The sequence below is a fragment of the Bos javanicus genome, chromosome 22 (genome assembly GCF_032452875.1).
Source record: "Bos javanicus breed banteng chromosome 22, ARS-OSU_banteng_1.0, whole genome shotgun sequence".
Lineage (NCBI taxonomy): Eukaryota > Metazoa > Chordata > Mammalia > Artiodactyla > Bovidae > Bos > Bos javanicus.
Window position 1 is genome coordinate 2,917,181 of NC_083889.1, and position 19,945 is coordinate 2,937,125.

Consider the following 19,945-nt stretch of genomic DNA (forward strand, 5'->3'; position numbering starts at 1 on the left):
ACCCTATCTCTAAATAGAGTCACATTCTGAGATCCTGGGAGTCAGGACTTTGACATATGAATTTGGGTTGGTGAAAGGGAAAGTCAGGTCTCTCAGTCATGCCCGACTCTTTGTGACCCCGTGAAAGTAGCCCACCAGGCTTCTTTGTCAGTGGGATTTTTCAGGCAAGAATACTGGAGTGGGTTGCCATATGGGTTGGTAGGATGACATAATTCAGTCCATAATGATGGTACTTTATAATATTTTAATTTGTAAAACCCCAAAATGTGTAAAGTGTATGTTTTTTGAACTTTGAAACAGCACAGTGAGGACCCAGAGTGACAGTAAGGCCTAGTTACCTGCTAGAGGCCTCATGTCTGGTACAAGGCAGAACAAGAAACTGGGCCTTCTAACTTGAACTTCACTGCCTTTCTTGCTCTGCAGTACTGCAAACTGAAGTTGAACTTGATAATTGTACAGTTTTTGTATGCTTGGGTGTATTAGCCATGCATATTTTGAATCTTGATCTGTAAAGTTTAGTCAGATTGCTACTGTGCATCCCTTAGTCACAGGCTTCCCCAGTGGCTCAGCAGTGAAGAATCCGCCTGCAGTTCAGGAGCCACAGGAAATGTGGGTTCGATCACTGGGTTGGGAAGATCCCTTGAAGGGAAAGGCTACACATTCCAGTATTCTTGCCTAGAGAATTCCTTGGACAGAGGAGCCTGGCGAGCTACAGTCCATGGGGTCACTAAGAATCAGATACAGTTGAAGTGACTGAGCACACACACATGCATTCCTTAATCACAGCTTGCTGATCTTCCTTCTTTATTCTCTGAGCAGTAGGTCAGAGTCTTCTGTGATTGGTAAAAAGGCTAAAACTTAGTGGATGTATATGCTGTTTTTGCCAAGTGGGAAACTGAAATGTATCAAGGAATTTCTGAAGGTTGTGTCATGAAAGAACACACCCCTAGAGATTTGTTTTTAGTGAAGGATAAATGTTATTCACAGTCTTCCCTGGTGGTTCAGGCGGTAAAGAATCCACCTGCAGTGTGGGAGACATGGGTCTGATCCCTGGGTTGGGAAGATCCCCTGGAGAAGGGAATGGCTGCCCACTCTTGGATTTGCAGTATTGAGGATGTGTACCATTTGGTCACTGCCGATGGAACACATGTGGTGGGGAGGACAACTGCTGTGGTGGGAGGGTAAAAGCAGAACTGCTGCTTTTGTTTCCACTTTTCCCAAAGTTGCTACACCGTCCAGTGTCAGCACAGCCTGAGTCACCAGTCCCCTTTGGCATCCTGGTTCACAGGTTGCTAGCTCTCTCCTACCAAGTCAGTGGGTTAACATTTTAGTAGTTAATCATTACAATTGGTGAGAGTTGATTCAAGCCTGCCATGAATCTGATGACTCTTTTTCTCTTAACTTTACTGTTCAGTTCAGTTCAGTTCAGTCGCTCAGTCATGTCCAACTCTTTGCGACCCCATGAATCGCAGCACGCCAGGCCTCTGTCCATCACCAACTCCCGGAGTTCACTCCAACTCACATCCATCGAGTCAGTGATGCCATCCAGCCATCTCATCCTCTGTCGTCCCCTTCTCCTCCTGCCCTCAATCCCTCCCAGCATCAGAGTCTTTTCCAATGAGTCAACTCTTCGCATGAGGTGGCCAAAGTACTGGAGTTTCAGCTTCAGCATCATTCCTTCCAAAGAACACTCAGGACTGATCTCCTTCAGAAAGGACTGGTTGGATCTCCTTGCAGTCCAAGGGACTCTCAAGAGTCTTCCCCAACACCGCAGTTCAAAAGCATCAATTCTTCAGTGCTCAGCTTTCTTCACAGTCCGACTCTCACATCCATACATGACCACTGGAAAAACCATAGCCTTGACTAGACGGACCTTTGTTGGCAAACTTTACTGTTAGCAGTGCCTAAATGTCTCTTAGCGACCCTGGAAATCATTGTTTTGTCTCATGATTCTTTCTTCTCACATCTTATGAATATCTTCAGTATGTGACTGTTTCAAAACTTTCTATATTTACAGAGATACAACTGATTACTTGTATCATTTGAATATTCTACTTAAAAGACTAAAGTATGAATATGTTTAAAATTTGTAAAAAAGTTATTAAAATTCAAAGGAGGAAGTTTGACAGATGATTGTGATAGATGTGTTAATGTCTGCCCTTTTTAAAACATGAAAATAATTAAAAATATTTTCTTTTGAAAGTTGGCCAGGGATACTTTGCCCTGACCCTTTTAAAGGGAAGTATGTGACCTATGACCTGGATGGAGATGTTGAACAATATCACGTAGAATTCCTGGGTGATCCACATTCGAGAACATGGATAGATGCGGAGTTTGTCGGACATTATAGTATCATGTTAAAGGTAGGTACAGTAATGTCAAAACTTTCTTCTTCTTCTACTTGTTTTTAATGATGACTATTTTCTCTCATATCCTAAAAGGTATATAGTTTTTTACTTTTATGTTTATATGAACAGAATAGTATGTACTATTTGTTTAAACTTGAATATTGGTATTTTTAAAACAGCCTTTTCAAAGAAAGTATGAATATAAAAATAGCTACGAGGTAGTTTTAAATTTTATTTCTCTAATGGCTATATAGTATAAATCAACAGAGCGCTCTCTATAATTGCCTTTTGAAACAGTTTTAAGATTATCATTCGATAATTTTTCAGTTCTCTTGAGAAAACTCTTAAGTTATAGCCCTAGCTCACAGGAAAAATTAATTATGGAATGCAACCAGATTTTTTCAAATTTCAAACAGAATATTTCATTATACTAACTCCTTCAGTATTTTTTTATTCTTTTTAAACTTTTTAAAACACAGTCTGCAATTAATAAATAGACTGAATTCTCAAGTTGATGAGAGTAAGTGAATTGAACCTATTTTCATGGGTTTGGTTTAGTTATTATAAATTAATTCAATTATCTATATCTGTATTCTAATACTGAAACTTTTCATCTGCAAACTATGCTTTCATTAGAAATCTGATTAAAAAGTAGATGTCAAAAATGTGAATGCCTTTGATTCAATTTGGATGGTTCCTATTGTAGAGTGAGAAGTATATATATATTCAGATATACATATAAATGTATGTACATTTATGACATGCCATTTAGTCCACAGTATATGTAAATCTGTGGAAATTTGAGGTACTTGCTGAGGGACTTTACTGAATCTCTGACCATACTGTATCTTTGTTCCTTTCAGCTTAAAAGCAGTGGGTAGGGAAGGCTGACTCAGTAGAAATGTTTGTGTGGAATAACACCACATGCATTCCTTTTTGGTGGCTGTGAGCCAGTCATGTTGTATGAGGCACCTCTCCACTCACTTGTTGCCTGGGCACTTCTGCGGACACCCTCAGGAGACAGAGGGGAATGTTCTCCCTCTGTGCCCCTCCCCTTTTCTAAAAGACACAGAAGCCTTCCAGCTTCTCATGGAGCAGAACTTAGAGTCCCAAATGTTTGGCAAGTGTGATAAAGAGCAGAGCATTCTTCAAAAATTATATTTAAACATATGTAAAAAATCAAAGTGTAGACAGAAAACAACAAAATTCTGTAAAGCAGCTAACCTTCCTTAAAAAAATGAATAAATTTTTAAAAAATCAATGTGTATTTTTAGTTGTCTGAACTAGCGTTACTCTCAGGATTTGAGTTCTGTCAGGATAAATTTAAGTAGTCGGATTCCAGTGAGCATACCATTGGTCCCTGGGACAAGGAAAAAATCTGCTGCAAAACAAAACTAAACTCAAGAATAAGAACCCATAATAAGGTCTGAAAACATTAAAGCAAACTTAAAAAATTTTGCAAATACCAGGAATTCAGGGTGCTTAAATTAAACAGGTTCCTAAAGCAAGAATGAGGACAGAAAAAAATAAAGCATTTGTTTCATGTCTCTGGTGCCTGGGTGAATAACTCCCTGTGATTCACAGTACCTACCTATAGGCTCTTATCTCTTACTCTCTTTTTGTTTGTGTCTTCTTCTTCCTGTCCTTTCTTGGAGCTGATAAAATGAGAATGCCTTCTTCTGTGAGTCTCTTCTTTCAAGACTGAAATTTTAGTTTCCCTTTACCTCAGTTGGCACATGCCTGGCTGTCCTGATGTGCTCAGATCCCCTACTCCTGGCTACCTAAGGATCTCCACTTGCCAGAAAGGAGACTCACAGATGATTGACACCTCATTATTCCAATGAAAAATCAGGGAGCAGAAAGAAAAGAGGTCAGCTCAGGAAATGCTGACAACCATGATAGGAAAATGGTCAAAAGTCATCCATATAAGAAATCATTTCAAAATTAATAACATCAAACTACGTAATACCCAGGGGTGACTGAGATATCCCTGTCCCTTGGAGATGGAGATAGTACTGACTCCAACCTGCACTTCAGTTGCCTAGACTTGCCAGGAATTTAATGCATTATGTCCTCTCTTCACTGGGGCTCCTTCCTCCCCAGATACTGTGTCTGCACTGTACTCCATTGATCCAGATACTAAATTCACACTCATGCCCCCATAAAAATATCACTCACATGAAAATAACATGTATTAAACAATATAGACCTTCTTCAGGATTTTTGTAGAAGAGATGGAGAATGGTTGCACATTACACTTACCATCTCAGCTCCTTTTCTAAAAGCAGACAAACAATGATAAGCATGTATAGCTCTCACTGCTCAAACTGACTACATCTTACTTCATATATTATTTCAACATTAATTTCTCCTTATTTGTATCAGCTTAGTTTAACAAGTGATTAAATACTATTTCAGAGTTTTCACTGACTGTGGATTGTATCTATTTTGTGTGTTTTATGATGGGAGAGTTTCTTCTAGAAAGACACTATATGCATTTATGAGAAAATAGAATATTTTTTCATTTTAGATTCTGAAAATGTTAACTGTTCTCCTTTACTTCATGTTTGTCTAGGCTTTTGCATTTTTTTTTTTTGGTAGTCACTAGAAAGTTGATACGTTTATGGGACCACTGACATTAATTTCATTGTTGAAAGCACAACAGAACTCTGTTGCTGTGAATGAATATGTATATGAATGTACGGTTGATAAACTTTTCCCCATTAAATAAAATTACTCATCGATATACTGCGATATATTTTAGAAAAGAAGTTGAAGGCCATATTTAGATTCTGTATTTGTAACTTAGTTTAGTCATACATTTTATTTTTTAACTTACTAGAAAATCAGTAAAGATAGGTGAAATCCCCTTCCCCCTTTTTAAAAAAACATTGATTCCCTTATGGTATATATGCAGAATACATGTCACTCTGGTAATTACTCAGAGAATATAGACATGACATGTGCTAGATAACTATTAGAGTTAATGCATGGAGTACAATTCATTCCCCAATTAGCACAAATGTTTTTTCTTTTATATTTAGTAGGTCCATGTCTGCAGAACCTACTACTTGCAAATTTATTCTTTTGCTCGATAGACTACATGACTTAGTTTAGCATTTCTTAAGCCTGGCTTTGCATTAGAAGGCTTTATAAAGTGATAACAACAACAAAAATAACAGCAAAACACAGCAGCAGTGCTAGCACTGTGTTCTACTGGATCACTTAAATTAGAAGGTCTTGGATTAAGGCCAGGTCCCTCAGATGAATCTGATGTGCGTTTCAGAGGGAGAGAGAGAGAGAGAGAAGCACTAAGTTTTCTCAACTTGAGGCATCAGAGTTTTGTTGGTTTATTTCTGTGTGCACGCTTAGTCATTCAGTCGTGTCTGACTCTTTGTGACTCCATGGACTATGGCCCTTCAGGCTCCTCTGTCCGTGGGATTTTCCAAGCAAGAATATTGGAGTGGGTTGCCATTTCTTCCTCCAGGAGATCTTCTTGACTTAGGGATCGAACCTGCATCTCCTACTTCTGCATTGGCTGGTTTCTGTACCCCTGAGCCACCTGAGAAGTCCTTAGTTTATCTCTGCTAGTGCAGTGATATAACTGTGGTCATGGCTCACTGTTTCAGGACGCCTTTCTCCTACTTCGTTTGTTAGTATTTCGCTTTGGTTTTCCTGGAGATGATGCCGACTGCCATAGCCTCACATGTCTAACCCAGAAATCAGAGTTTTTCTGAACAAAGCTTTAAGTCATACTGGTTATTCAACACTATACATAATTTATAGATATTGCTGATAAAACTGATGTATAATTTAAATGTAATATTTATAGCATGTTTTAGTTGATCATCTATCTTATAGGTTATTACTGGACATAAATAATGTACTCTAACCATGCCTGTTTGTTTTTTTTTTTAATTTTATTTTTAAACTTTACAATATTGTATTAGTTTTGCCAAATATCGAAATGAATCTGCCACAGGTATACATGTGTTCCCCATCCTGAACCCTCCTCCCTCCCCATACCATCCCTCTGGGTCATTCCAGTGCACCAGCCCCAAGCATCCAGTATCGTGCATCGAACCTGGACTGGCAACTCGTTTCATACATGATATTATACATGTTTCAATGCCATTCTCCCAAATCTTCCCACCCTCTCCCTCTCCAACAGAGTCCATAAGACTGTTCTATACATCAGTGTCTCTTTTGCTGTCTTGTACACAGGGTTATTGTTACCATTTTTCTAAATTCCATATATATGCATTAGTATACTGTATTGGTGTTTTTCTTTCTGGCTTACTTCATTCTGTATAATAGGCTCCAGTTTCATCCACCTCATTAGAACTGATTCAAATGTATTCTTTTTAATGGCTGAGTAATACTCCATTGTGTATATGTGTCATAGCTTTCTTATCCATTCTTCTGCTGATGGACATCTAGGTTGCTTCCACGTCCTGGCTATTATAAACAGTGCAATGCCTGTTTGGATTACACTTTTCTAGTTCTTTATACTGCCAAGAAAATTAAGTATTGCACTCCTGGTGCTGGGAGGCTCTTGTGGTAAAATTTAACTTTTTTCGTCCATGATGTGAGTGGATTTTTTTTGGCTATGTATTTCAACAGTCTGCTGTCTTCTCTGTGGAGGATATACCTGTAGATGTGCAAGCACTTCTTTGGGTATTAGATGCCATTTGGTAGTGTGGAGCTGCCTGTGTTTTGCAGGGAAATGAAAAGGGAGCAATGTGGTATTGCTAAACATGCGCTCCACAACTCCTAGAATTTTGCTTTCTGATTGGGGTGGTCATTAATACTGTTCACCAAAGTGTTCCAGGTTTCTGCCTCCCTGTTATAAAGTAGAGATGCATGTCTGATACTCTTGTGCAGGGTGAGGCCAAAGAGTTATGAGTGAGTGAGGAATATCTGAGCATATGATTGTGTCCAGTGCAACATCCTGTAGACTTCTGTCTTGTGGCTCCATGACTGATAATGTTTGAAATTTTGGTTTGCTGCTCTCTCAGCCTGGATCCCTGGACTACTCTTCGCAAAGGCCTCAACTGCCAACAAATAACAGATGTGCAGTGTGAAGAAGAAATAAACTGGCCTATGTTAAGTCCCTAGGATTATTCTGACAGATAATTAATGATAGCAGAGAGGATGTTACAGTTCTTTGTAACCTGTATCTTTAGAAGAAGCATTCCTGAAGCTTCAGTACTCTTCAGAATATGGCCAGATGACTGAGGTCACATTACTCTTAATTTCTCCCAGTCTGTAAATAGAAATAACACAATTTCTATAGTAATTTAGGGGCTTCGCCTATAGTAATTTAGGGGCTTCGCCAATGACTCAGTGGTAAAGAATCGACCTGCAGTGAAGGAGCTGCAGGAAATGCGAGTTTGATCCCTGCGTTGGGAAGATCCCCAGGTGGAGAGCTTGGCCACCCACTCCATTATTCTTGCCTGGAGAATCCCATGGACAGAAGAGGCTAGTGGGCTACAGTTCATAGGGTTGCAAAGAGTCAGTCACAGCCGTAGCAACTTAGCACGTATGGTAATTTATCAAATACTTTGGTTTCTTTCCTGTATTATGATAAACATATGGATAGAAATTACCACCAGTGATGATACACTGAATGTAAATTTGGTCCAGTAAATGTCCCCCAGTGGAGGGCTCTGATTGTCAGCATGTACTGCAGTGACTCCAAAAACCAAACAGGCCCATGAATAGCAGTTATGGATCTGAATCCATACCGTAGGTCAGGGACTGGGTGGATCCTTGTATAATAATATAATGCAATAATGTATCATATGTATATGTAATACACTTAGATATACATATTATAATAAAACACTGCATTTGTTATAATAAATGTAGTATTTAAAGGCGCACGGCACCCCGTGAAGCAGCCATCATCACTGTTGCCGTATGCAGGAGCTGAGTCAGGCTGCGTGTCTGACCCAAGGCCAGGCAGCTGCTGGGGGACGGGGCAGTGCCTGGTGCCAGTGTGTCTAACCCCAAAGTCCATTCTTCTGTTTTACGCCTTACCAGCTTGCACATGCATAAGCATCAGCCTAATTTATTGTTGAATGTTTTCCACATTTGCACCTAATAAATGAGGAACATTTTCACCTTTTAATCCTAATATGCGTGTTGAATGATGGCAGTTTCTGGTCGACTTGTTTTTTATTTGCTGCTTGATGTTCCCCTTTGCAGGACTAGTGGCCAAGCAGAACTCTTGCTGTTTTCAAATTACAATTGCAATAGTCATTTGACATGTCTAGATTAGCATCTATTTGAGCAAGTGTTTTGCTTCTCAGATTTTATTAGGATTCAAACTCTAAGAATGTAGTCTTTAAAAAGGATTAGCAAATTAGTTTATAACTAGATCATCAGGCAGCATTTTGCTCTTAGAGTAATGAAGTAAAACAGGATACAAATTTATTTAGCTTGCTGTCTGTGGAAAGCCACATTTGCCAGAAAAAAAGTGTACATATGTGTGTGTGTGTTTGCACCATGTTCCTGTTGGCAAATAAGCTGTTATAGCTACCAAACTCTCAGTAAATTTTTATCATTCTGATTCCATATTTAGTATAAAATATGTTGTAATTTTGGTATTATTGGATTAAGATTTTTGTTTGTTTGCTTGTTTTCTAAGCATCCTTTAATTTTTGACCTGAAGAAAGTTTAAGGGAATTAGAACATGTTTTTATAGGTATGAATTATTTGTGAATAATCTGCCAAGAAAACTCATTGAAATGTATTAGGAGAAGAATGAAGTTGTCATAGTGATTAAAAGGCAGGCTCTAGAACCCAGTCCTTTGGGTTTGAAGGTTGGCTGTCTGCTTACTAGATGTTTTTCCTGAAGCAAGTCATTCCTGAAGCAAGTCATTTACCTTTTACCAGTCCCACACACCTCATCTTAAAATGGAAGTTATAATAGTAGATGCTTCATAGAGTTGTCATAGGGTTAACTGAGGTTACATGTGTAAAGCACTTAGCATGGTGCTTATCATATAGTAGGCTTTTAATAAACATTAGTTCATGCTGTCATTGGAAGTACAGGTGAAATACAGGTTACATTATTTATTTCTTCTTCCTGGAAACCCACATCTACAGGAGAGAGTACCAAAAAAAATTTTTTTACCAAGAATAGTAAGGTGGAGAATAATATCTTTTCTTCTGACTAAGATTTTATGTGAAAAATAACATGATTTTAGTGTTTTTTTTATCAGCCAATACCTTCCTCCCCAAAATTGACAGAGATAGGGGGAGGCCTGGCGTGCTGCAATTCATGGGGTTGCAAAGAGTCGGACACGACTGAGCAACTGAACTGAACTGAGGGCTAAGTGATCATGTTATTCTTTGATTTTTCAGCACATGACTGGAAGTGGTCATTGCTGTGGTGCTTTTCTACTTTAGTGTGAAAAAAGTGGTGAGACTTCTTGAGAGCAGGACATAGGTTAGAGCCTTCTTAATCTGACTTCTTGGTGAATGAATTGTCCCCAGTATCAGCAATGCCTCAAGAATACTTTAGTTTTCTCTGATGGAATTTGGAAGGAGACTAGGAAATATTATCTTTTATGTTCTTTGCAACTGAATAAAACCAGTTTTTTTTTTTCCTGTATCTCTATTCTGTCTCTTTGATTCAGTCATATTTGTATATGCTGACTTTGCTGCTCCAAATAAATTCTTGAATTCACTTCTGTCATCTCTCAACTTCATCTCTTATGAATTTAGAGAGCTGTGAACTTGTACTGAAGTTAAAAGTCCAAATGCACATAATATGACCAACTTTACTCAGTTGATGAAGGAACAGAGGAGCTACCTTTCCCATCATCAAATGCAGGAAAAATGTATTAAACAACAGCCAGCTTTCTCATGTTCTTCAGCAGACAGCAATAATCTTTCCTAAAGAATTCTCAACTTTCTAGAAGTGCTTATTTTCTGTTAAAGAAACCAGAGTCAGATTATTGTTTTTAAACCAAAATGTAAGTCTCACTAAATTGTCTTCAAGGTAATTTAATCCCTTATGAGTAATTTAATCCCTTATGAAATAAAGCTGCCGTATAATGAGATGTTTCTGTTGAGCTTGTTAAATTAGTAAAAGGTTGCAGAGTAACTGTTTGATGCTTCAAGGAATGGTGATGTCCAAAACTCAAAACCATGGAACTGAAAGTCTACAATTTATGTATTAACTTCTCTTTTCTTTAATTTGTCCACTTTAAAAAAAGTATCTTCTGACCAGTTACTAGGAACAGTCTGTGACTCAGGCAAAACCCTAAACAGTGCAGATTAAACTAACTTTGAAAATAAATTCCAGAACTACCACTTCCTTCCCATTTTGTTCAGCTCACAGTATATGAGCTGATTGTGTCACATATTTAACCATCCTCTTCTCCTGGCTCTCCCACCTGCTTGTGTGATTCTATTTTTAAATAGAATCTGAGCATCTGTCTGTAATAAATACAACATTTGTTTTCCCACAAACACATATTCCCTAAAAAACAAGCAAATGTGGAGTAGAAAACAGCAGCCAAGAATGTTAACTCTTTTAGGCTCATGTCTTGAGATCCTTTAAACCAAGCCTGACTGTTTTAGGTATCAGAGCAAATGAACACATGATTTAAACCCTTTCTCCCTCTTGTATTTTTTTTTTTTTATTCTTCCAATTTTATTTTATTTTTAAACTTTACATAATTGTGTTAGTTTTGCCAAATATCAAAATGAATCCGCCACAGGTATACATGTGTTCCCCATCCCGAACCCTCCTCCCTCCTCCCTCCCCATACCATCCGTCTGGGCCGTCCCAGTGCACCAGCCCCAAGCATCCAGCATCATGCATCGAACCTGGACTGGCAACTCGTTTCTTACATGATATTTTACATGTTTCATTGCCATTCTCCCACATCTTCCCACCCTCTCCCTCTCCCACAGAGTCCATAAGACTGTTCTATACATCAGTGTCTCTTTTGCTGTCTCGTACACCGGGTTATTGTTCCCTCTTGTATTTTAACATCCCAGCTGCAGCAGGCAGCCTGGCCAGAACCCTAGGAGACAGTGGCCCTGGAGATTTCACAGACCTTAAAAGTTATCAGTTGACCCAACACTCACTTCCTGTGGTTTGTTTATCAATATATTACGGCTACTTCACTGTCATTTTTATTGTTGTAATATTGGAGTGGGTTACTGTTTCCTTCTTCAGGGGATCTTTCTGACCAAGGGATCAAACCCACGACTCCTGCTTGGCAGGAGGACTCTTTGCCACTGAGCCACCTGGGATGCCCATTATCAGTTAAGCAGTGAAATGTGTGTATACCCATTTGCTGTGGACTTAAGGATACATTCACTTTTGTGAAATAAAAATTCTACAGCTTGAGATAAAAGTATGTGAGATACTTTAAATTGTACACAATAAATTAAGGTTTTTATTTTTTAATTGTGATAAAATACATGTAACGTAAAATTTACCATTTTAACTGTGTATCTAGTGGTGATTTAAGTTTGTAACTCCTGATTAATAATCCTAGAAAAAAATTTTCCTAAGCAATGTAAATATGACCCAATACAGAAAATGCCAGATGGTAGTTTCCTATCATTTTCAACACAATTTATTTCTTATGATAATGACCTACAAGCTCTTCATAACATCATCTTTGAGGTTTGTGCGACGATATCGCCTTCTAGTGAAATATCATTTTATAGTCACTGAACCCATGAATTCTGGAGCCAGACTGCCTGTGTGTGAATGCCAGCTCTCTCGCTCACTGGCTCTGTGAACTTGTGTCGAAACTAAGTGCCTCCATTCCCTTATGTGTAAAATGAGAAAAGTACCTACCTTGCAAGCTAGTTGGGAAGTTAAAAAAAAAAAAAAAGAAACTGTTTGTGAAGTGCTTCAGATTGTACCTGACACTTCGTACTACATAAGCAGCCCTGGATATATTAGTGGATACAAACAACAATGGACTCATTAATAGTAGAACTGCTCTGGACATCAAGTACACAGTCAGCTCCTCCCTGTTGTTGATAACAGTTTCTGTCTTGTTTTCTTGGACTTCAGAGACTATATGATAAATGTTTACATTCTGATCATTTATGACATTGATAACCAACATTTAAAAACTGCTTTACAATTTATAAAGTACCTTTTAATGTATGCTGTCTCATGGGATTTTCGTTTATTGTTAAGGAAGTTAGATCTCACGTTAGGTGACTTGCCTGGGGTCAAACAGCAGCAGAACTGGGACTCAAGCCCAGGTCTTCTGACTGCGAGTTCCAGGTTTTTGCATTATGTGACAGCCTGCTTGGTTTACATTGGACCATCTGTTTCTAATCTTTACAAGCATACCAAATTCGTAATAAGCTATCATCTATAAACTGGAAAATCACAAAGCCCTTCTTATTGGTCTCCTGGTGTTAATTCAGCCAACTTGATTAATTAACTTAATCTTTAGCCAGGGCTTTTCAAAGTTGGACAAAGACGTGACAGATCTCTTCACCTTTAGTGCACTGATTCTTAGCCAAGGATCTTGGGCCTCTGCATGGCTGTCACTAAAACTTAGTATTTATTTCATCCCCTTGTAACCTTAGAAGTAATTGGTTATTATTAATGCAAACTTTGGTATCCTGATACCAGGGTTTGTTTTTTGTTGTTGTTTGTTTGTTTTACTCTAGTTTTGTTTGCCAAACTTACTCATCATCACATTCTCCTATAGAATTCTTTAAAAGTGTATATTCCTGAGGGATTTCCTTGGTGGTCCAGTGATTAAGAATCAGCCTTCCAATGCTGAGGACACAGGTTTGATCATTGGTCAGGGAACTAAGATCCCAAAGGCTGTGGAGCAGCTAAGCCTCTGTGCTGCAGCTACTGAGCCATGCTGTCTAGATCCTCAGGAGCTTCAACAGGAGAAGCTTGCAAGCTGCAGCGAAGACCCAGTGTAGTCTATATATGTATTCCTGAACCTGCATCCTGGGGAGTGTCTGAGGAACCACTCTGTAGCAGATTGTCTCCCCATATACCTATGCTCTGCTTTACTACAATTAGCTAAAGAAGAGATATATAAAAACATGTGTTATTTTTATTGTGTTTACCTTGTGGAATATAAGTCTTTTCAGGTGGCACAGTGGTAAAGAATCTGTCTGCCAATGCAGGAGATGCAAGAGATGCAGGTTCAATCCCTGGGTCGGAATATCCCCTGGGATAGGAAATGGCAACCCACTCCAATATTCTTTCCTGGAAAATCCCATGGAGAGAGGAACCTGGTGTGCTTTATTAATGTTTTTGAGTCCATGTGCTAAAGAATCAAGGCAAAGCTTCAGCAAAACTGTGGTATTGGATACCCTGTCCCTTTAAATAGTTTCTCTCTTGGTGGTGACTGATTTTTTCATTGCTGTAGTAGCTGGAGGCCTCTTTCTTTCTCTCGTCTCTCAAAATCTGGTCTACACATTAAATGACAGAAGTATTCGCTGTATGAAAAGGGATATCAGTCCAGATAACAGACCAGCCTGAAATGTTAGTCTGTGTGTGTATGTATGTGCATGTGCTCAGTCAGTCAGCTGTGTCCGACTGTAGCCTGCCAGGCTCCTCTGTCCATGGGATGTCCCAGGCAGGAATACTGGGGTGGGTTGCCATTTCCTACTGCAGGGCATCTTCCTGACCTAGGGATCGAACTCACATCTCTTGTGTCTCTTGCATTGGCTGGTGGATTCTTTACCACTGCGCCACCGGGGAAGCCCCAGAATGTTAGACTAGGGCTCCTTTAAAAACAACATACAGTGGTTGTTTATCCATCTTGTTAGGGAAAAAAACTTAGATATTCAAAATACTTAGAAAACACATGTTAAAGTCCAGATGAATGAAGAGCTTAGCTGGAAGCCTGTGGGTTTTCTAATTTGTCCATTGGGGCTGTTTTATCTAAAGCTGCTTGACTTCCTTCCCCTCCCCCTCCCCAAAGTTCAGGACCTGCTCAGGCATGTGTCGAACCAAGTAATGGAATCACCTTAAAGGTTTGACTGTCACATTTTCTTATTCTTTCCTTTCTGCCTAATTTCTCCCCTAGTACTCATAGCATTCTTGGTATTATCTTTGAAGTTGATGTAAGGGATCAGACTAAACAGAGCTGGAACTTTGTTGGGGGGAAGGGAGGTCAACTGGCTCATACTTTTCAGTTTTTTTGGATGTGGGAGACCTAAGTTATTTTGATCTTAAAATCTGGCTGAATTAGAGTAAGCAAATTCCTATTTATGATTTTGAAACCATTATTGCTTCCAGGACTCAATAATTTGAATGGGCTGTCTAAATCATCCAGAACCTGTATTAAAGATGGCAGGTAACAGAGGAGGCAGGTGTTACGAAGCCCAGGCATGTGAAGTGCACAGAGGTTCCTGTGACTATCTTCTAGTTGGCATCAGAGGAATGAGAATGTTCTTACTGTTAAGATTGCTGGTTGCTATTGCAGAAATCCAATTTAAGGAAGACAAGACATCCGTATGATTAACTTCCTACTGAACTTCTTTGAAAGTTGCTTCAGTAGCTTCTTGAAAGCTACTGTAAACAGTAGCTTTGGCCTGATAGGAAATGGGTGTTGCATCACGGGTTGAGTCAGTGAGGTACACTGGAAGTTTGAGTGTACAAACAGCAACAGTCAACAGAAATCCTTAAGCAGAGGACTTTACTGGGTGGTGGTGTTGGTCCCCAAACATTTAGGAGAGATGCCTTTCAAAGGAAAATTATTTTGTATTTCTTTAGGTTATAAAGTCTGTGAATTATCCCCCCATGCTTCTAAAGACATATTATAACTTAAAGTAATAAAATAGTAAGGTAATGGTCAGTATTTAAAACTGTTTCAATGAATTTATGAAATCCAATACAACAGTCTCAGTACTTACGATTCCAGTTTTCCAGATTTTTTTTTATTTTATTTTATTTTTAAACTTTACATAATTGTATTAGTTTTGCCAAATATCAAAATGAATCCGCCACAGGTATACATGTGTTCCCCATCCTAAACCCTCCTCCCTCCTCCCTCCCCATACCATCCCTCTGGGTCGTCCCAGTGCGCTAGCCCCAAGCATCCAGTATCGTGCATCGAACCTGGACTGGCAACTCGTTTCTTACATGATATTTTACATGTTTCAATGTCATTCTCCCAAATCTTCCCACCCTCTCCCTCTCCCACAGAGTCCAGATTTTTAATATATTCTCAACACTGTGTCTGAAAGATACATTTCATAAATTATAAATACTTACATTTGCAGCTAACTTTATTATTAATATCATCAAAATTTGAATCGACAGTATTGGATAGTAGCTGCTCTGTGGTATCTATAGGATTTTAGTGAGGCTCTGCCATCCCCTCGAATAGGTCATATTAAGATGATTTGCTTGAATTTAATTTTAAAATTAGGTAGTATTTTTTTTTGCATAACACTTAAAGTACTTGAAATTAGACACTATTTTTTTCAAGAAAAAATGCTATTAACATTATAGCATTTTAGCATATGAATGCTAACATATGTTAGCATAGCATAACATATGTTAGCATATGTTAGCATAGCATAACATCATAGCATATTAACATCATAAATCAGTGGTTCATGAAATACTATACAGATCTGACTTCTTACAAGAAAATGAAGTTTAACATCATCTTAGAAGTAATATCAGGGACTTTCCTTGTAGTTCAGTGGTTAAAATGTCGAGCTTTCAATGCAGGAGCTGTGGGTTCAATCCTTGGTCAGAGAGCTAAGATCCCACATGCTGGGCAGTGCAGCCAATAAATAAATAAATAAACTTTAAAAAAAAAAAGTAATATCACCATATTATAATGCCAGATAGTCATCATGTTTATACATTTTTCTTTTACTGTTCTAGGGATAATCACATAATTCAGGATTAAAATGTAGCAACCTTTTATTTTCATCTCCAAGTTTCTGTCTGGGCTCTGCTCATACCACCATAAACAAAAAATGTCTATTTATAATACTCAAAATAGTTACTGAGCTCCTATTACTTGCACTGATTCTAGGCTCAGAATTTATCAAAACAGACAAAATTTAAATGCCATCAGATGACTTAAATTAGTGGAGTGAGACATGCAGTTAACAAAGTTTTTAAAGACAGATACACTGTGTTAGCTGTTGATGAGTGCCATAGGGAGAAATTAAAGGAGAGCAGTAGACAGGCAGAATGAAGGAGCAGAGCGCCCAGCCAGCGGGGAGAGGAAAGACCACCTGGAGAATCCTGCACTAGGAGATTCTTCGCCACAGCCAACCAGATACCAGGTTGATAATAATTCTTGTTTCGATTATATTTTTCCCTTTAATTTATTCCAAAAAGTGGTCATATTTCTTTTATTCTCATCTCTCAGGGATGTTTTCTGTTGGGATCAAAAGCAGAGCTGACCTGTCTCTTTGACCTGAGCTCCCTGAATCTGGGCATGGGGCAGGCAAGAGCATGCAGGCAGAGAAAATCCTTTCAGACCTGGAAGATGACAAGGGTCCGCCATTGCCCTGGGGAATGGAGTACCTCACAAAAGAAGAGCGCAAGGTGCGCTGGGAGGTTGATGGTTTCCAGCCTCAGAAAGGACCCTTTGGGCCTGAAGAAGTTGTGATTGCCTGACTCGAGGGATTTGAATAGAGATGTTATCATGGAAGCCTTATGGGTTGAGGAGTAATGATCTCTCCTCACTCTTCAGGCACCATCTTTCCCTCCCAATTTACAGGAACCTAGAGAAAGTAAGGGGTGGCCCCCAAATGAGCAAGATCAAATTTCTTATCCTTGTTGGACAAGGACTGGCACATTCAATTTTATTTAGCAAAAATAAGGTCATGTGACATTGTGCACACATTCAAGTTTGAGAAGTAAGATTTATCTTGCTACAACTCCAAGTAATTATTGAGTTGTCCAAAAAATTCATTGAGTTTTTTCTATAAGAGAGAGTATGGAAAGAGAGTATGGAAAAACCCAAATGAACTTTTTGGCCAACCCAATATCTTGATTAATTTTTATGGGGAGAAGCAATCTTAAATACAAAACACAGAAGATACGAATTTCTGCCTGACTGCAGATTTCTCTTCACTGGCCTTATTGGGTGGACAGACACATAGGTATTCTTTGCTTTGAATGTGCTACCTCGTGATATAGAGATAGCACGCATCTTTCTCAGAGAGTCAGAAGTTACTTGGAACAAGATCATATGGGACAGTAGTTAGTTTCAGATGTAACAGCAGAGTGATTTAATTATACATGTATCTATTCTTTTTCAAATTCTTTTCCCATTTAGGTTATTACAGAGTATTGAGCAGAGTTCCCTGTGCTCTACAATATGTCAATCTCAAACTCCCAACCTGTCCCTCCCCTTTCTCCTACCTAGTAACCATAAATTCATTCTCAAAGTGTTTGAGTCTGTTCCTGTTTTGTGAATAAGTTCATACCACTTTTTTAGATTGTGCATATAAATGATGTCATCTGTGTGTCTATATGGGACTTACTTCACTTAGTGTGATCATCTCTGGGTCCATCCATGCTGCTGTCCATGGCATTCCTTTTAATGCTGCTAAGTCACTTTAGTGGTGTCCGACTCTGTGCAACCCCATAGACGGCAGCCCACCAGGCTCTGCTGTCCCTGGGATTCTCCAGGCAAGAAACCTGGAGTGGGATTCCTTTTAATAGCTGAGTAGTATTCCATTACAGAGAAGGCAATGGCATCCCACTCCAGTCCGCTAAGAGTCGGACACGACTGAGCGACTTCACTTTCACTTTTCACTTTCACGCATTGGAGAAGGAAATGGCAACCCACTCCAGTGTTCTTGCCTGGAGAATCACAGGGACTGGGGAGCCTGGTAGGCTGCTGTCTATGGGGTCGCACAGAGTCGGACACGACTGAAGCAACTTAGCAGCAGCAGTATTCCATTATATGTATGTACTACATCTTCTTTATCATTAAAAAGAACTTTAAAAAACCCCTACAGTTGACCCATGAAAAACTCGAGAGCCAGGGGCATCAACCCTCTGCAGTTGAAAATCTACCTGTAACTTCACAGTGGTCATTGACTAAAGTGACTTAGCACACACGCATGCACTGTGATCATCAAAGTTCACCAGTTCTGCACCCGCAGATTCAACCAACCTTGGGTCATGTAGTATAGCAGTACATATTGAATGAAAACTACATAAAAATGCGATTGCAAAGTTCAGACCTGTGCTGTTCAAGGGTCAATTTCTAAAATTTGTAGGAAAATAAAACGTGGAAGAGGGATTGGATCTGTGTCTCCTGAGTCTCCTGCTTTGCAGGCAGATTCTTTACCACTGAGCCATAAAGAATCTAGGGTAAGCCCAGATATGGGAGAGGGAGTTGGGTCTATAAAATATAGAATTATAATAACTCTCTAGTAGTTAAAGCAGTTTGATTTTAACAGTTATTTGATAGATTAATAGAACAACGTAAAGTTCAAAAGTACATGAAAATACTTAATGGTAAGGTTGTATTCAAGTAGTTTTTTAAAGGTTGTTATTGTTTAATAAATTATATATGTACAGATGGCTAAATTAGTTCTAGAAGGATGAAAAATTTAAATGAAAAAGAAAACACAATTATACTAACACATAAACTAAAAATAGGGGAAGATATTTGTAGTACATATAGCAAAGGCTACTTCTTTAACACATAAAAATCTCTTACAGATCAATGAGAATGCAACCAATATAAATATTAACAGGATTTGAACAGTTATTCCATAGAAAGGAAAATATAACTGGCTTTTAGCCTATTATACGGAATGAAGTAAGTCAGAGAAAGACAAATATCAAATATTAATGCCTGTCTATGGAATCTAGAAAGACGGTACTGATGATCCTATTCGTGGGGCAGCAAAGGAGACACAGACATAAAGAACAGACTTTTGAACACAGTAAGGGAAGAAAAGGGCAGGACGATTTGAGGAAATAGCACTGAAACGCAGACATGACCATATGTGAAATGGATAGCCAGTGGGAGGTTTAATGTATGAGGCAGGGAACCCAAAGCCCCTGCCCTGTGACAACCTCAAGGGGTGGGATGGGCAGGGAGATGGGAGGGGGTTCAAGAGGGAGGGGACATATGTATACTTATGGTTGATTCATGTTGATATATGGCAAAAACCATCATAATATTATAAAGTAATTATCCTTCAATTAAAATTTTAAAAAAGAAAAAATATGAAAAACTGATGAATAAGGTCTGGGAATCTAATGTATAACATGGTGACTATCATTATTAATAATGTTGCTGTGTTATATACTTGACAGTTGCTGAGAGCAGATCTTAAATGTTCTCACCATACACACAGATAAAGGCTATTATGTGAGTTGATGATATATGTTAACAAACCCTACATGGTAATCATTTCCATATATATATATATATATATATATATATATACACACACACACACACACACACACATATATATATCAAATCATTGTGTAGTACTCCTTAAATTTATACAGTTGTCAATTATATATCAATAAAACTGGAAAATGTAAAAAATTACTCAAAATTAAAGAATTTTAGAAATGAAAATTCTAATAGAAAGGAAATACCATTTTTTCCTTAAAAATAGTG

The 19,945-nt window shown here is 38.5% G+C and overlaps 1 protein-coding gene across 5 annotated transcripts in view; it reads left to right on the plus strand.

Annotated features, from left to right (window-relative positions):
• ZCWPW2 (zinc finger CW-type and PWWP domain containing 2) overlaps positions 1-19,945 on the plus strand; it is a 189,092-nt gene that overhangs the window by 70,680 nt on the left and 98,467 nt on the right. For all 5 annotated transcript variants that reach the window (XM_061395708.1, XM_061395706.1, XM_061395705.1 and 2 more), the window contains one exon: positions 2,204-2,363. In XM_061395708.1, the coding sequence (XP_061251692.1) occupies positions 2,204-2,363 (160 nt within the window). The remainder of the gene's footprint in view (positions 1-2,203; positions 2,364-19,945) is intronic.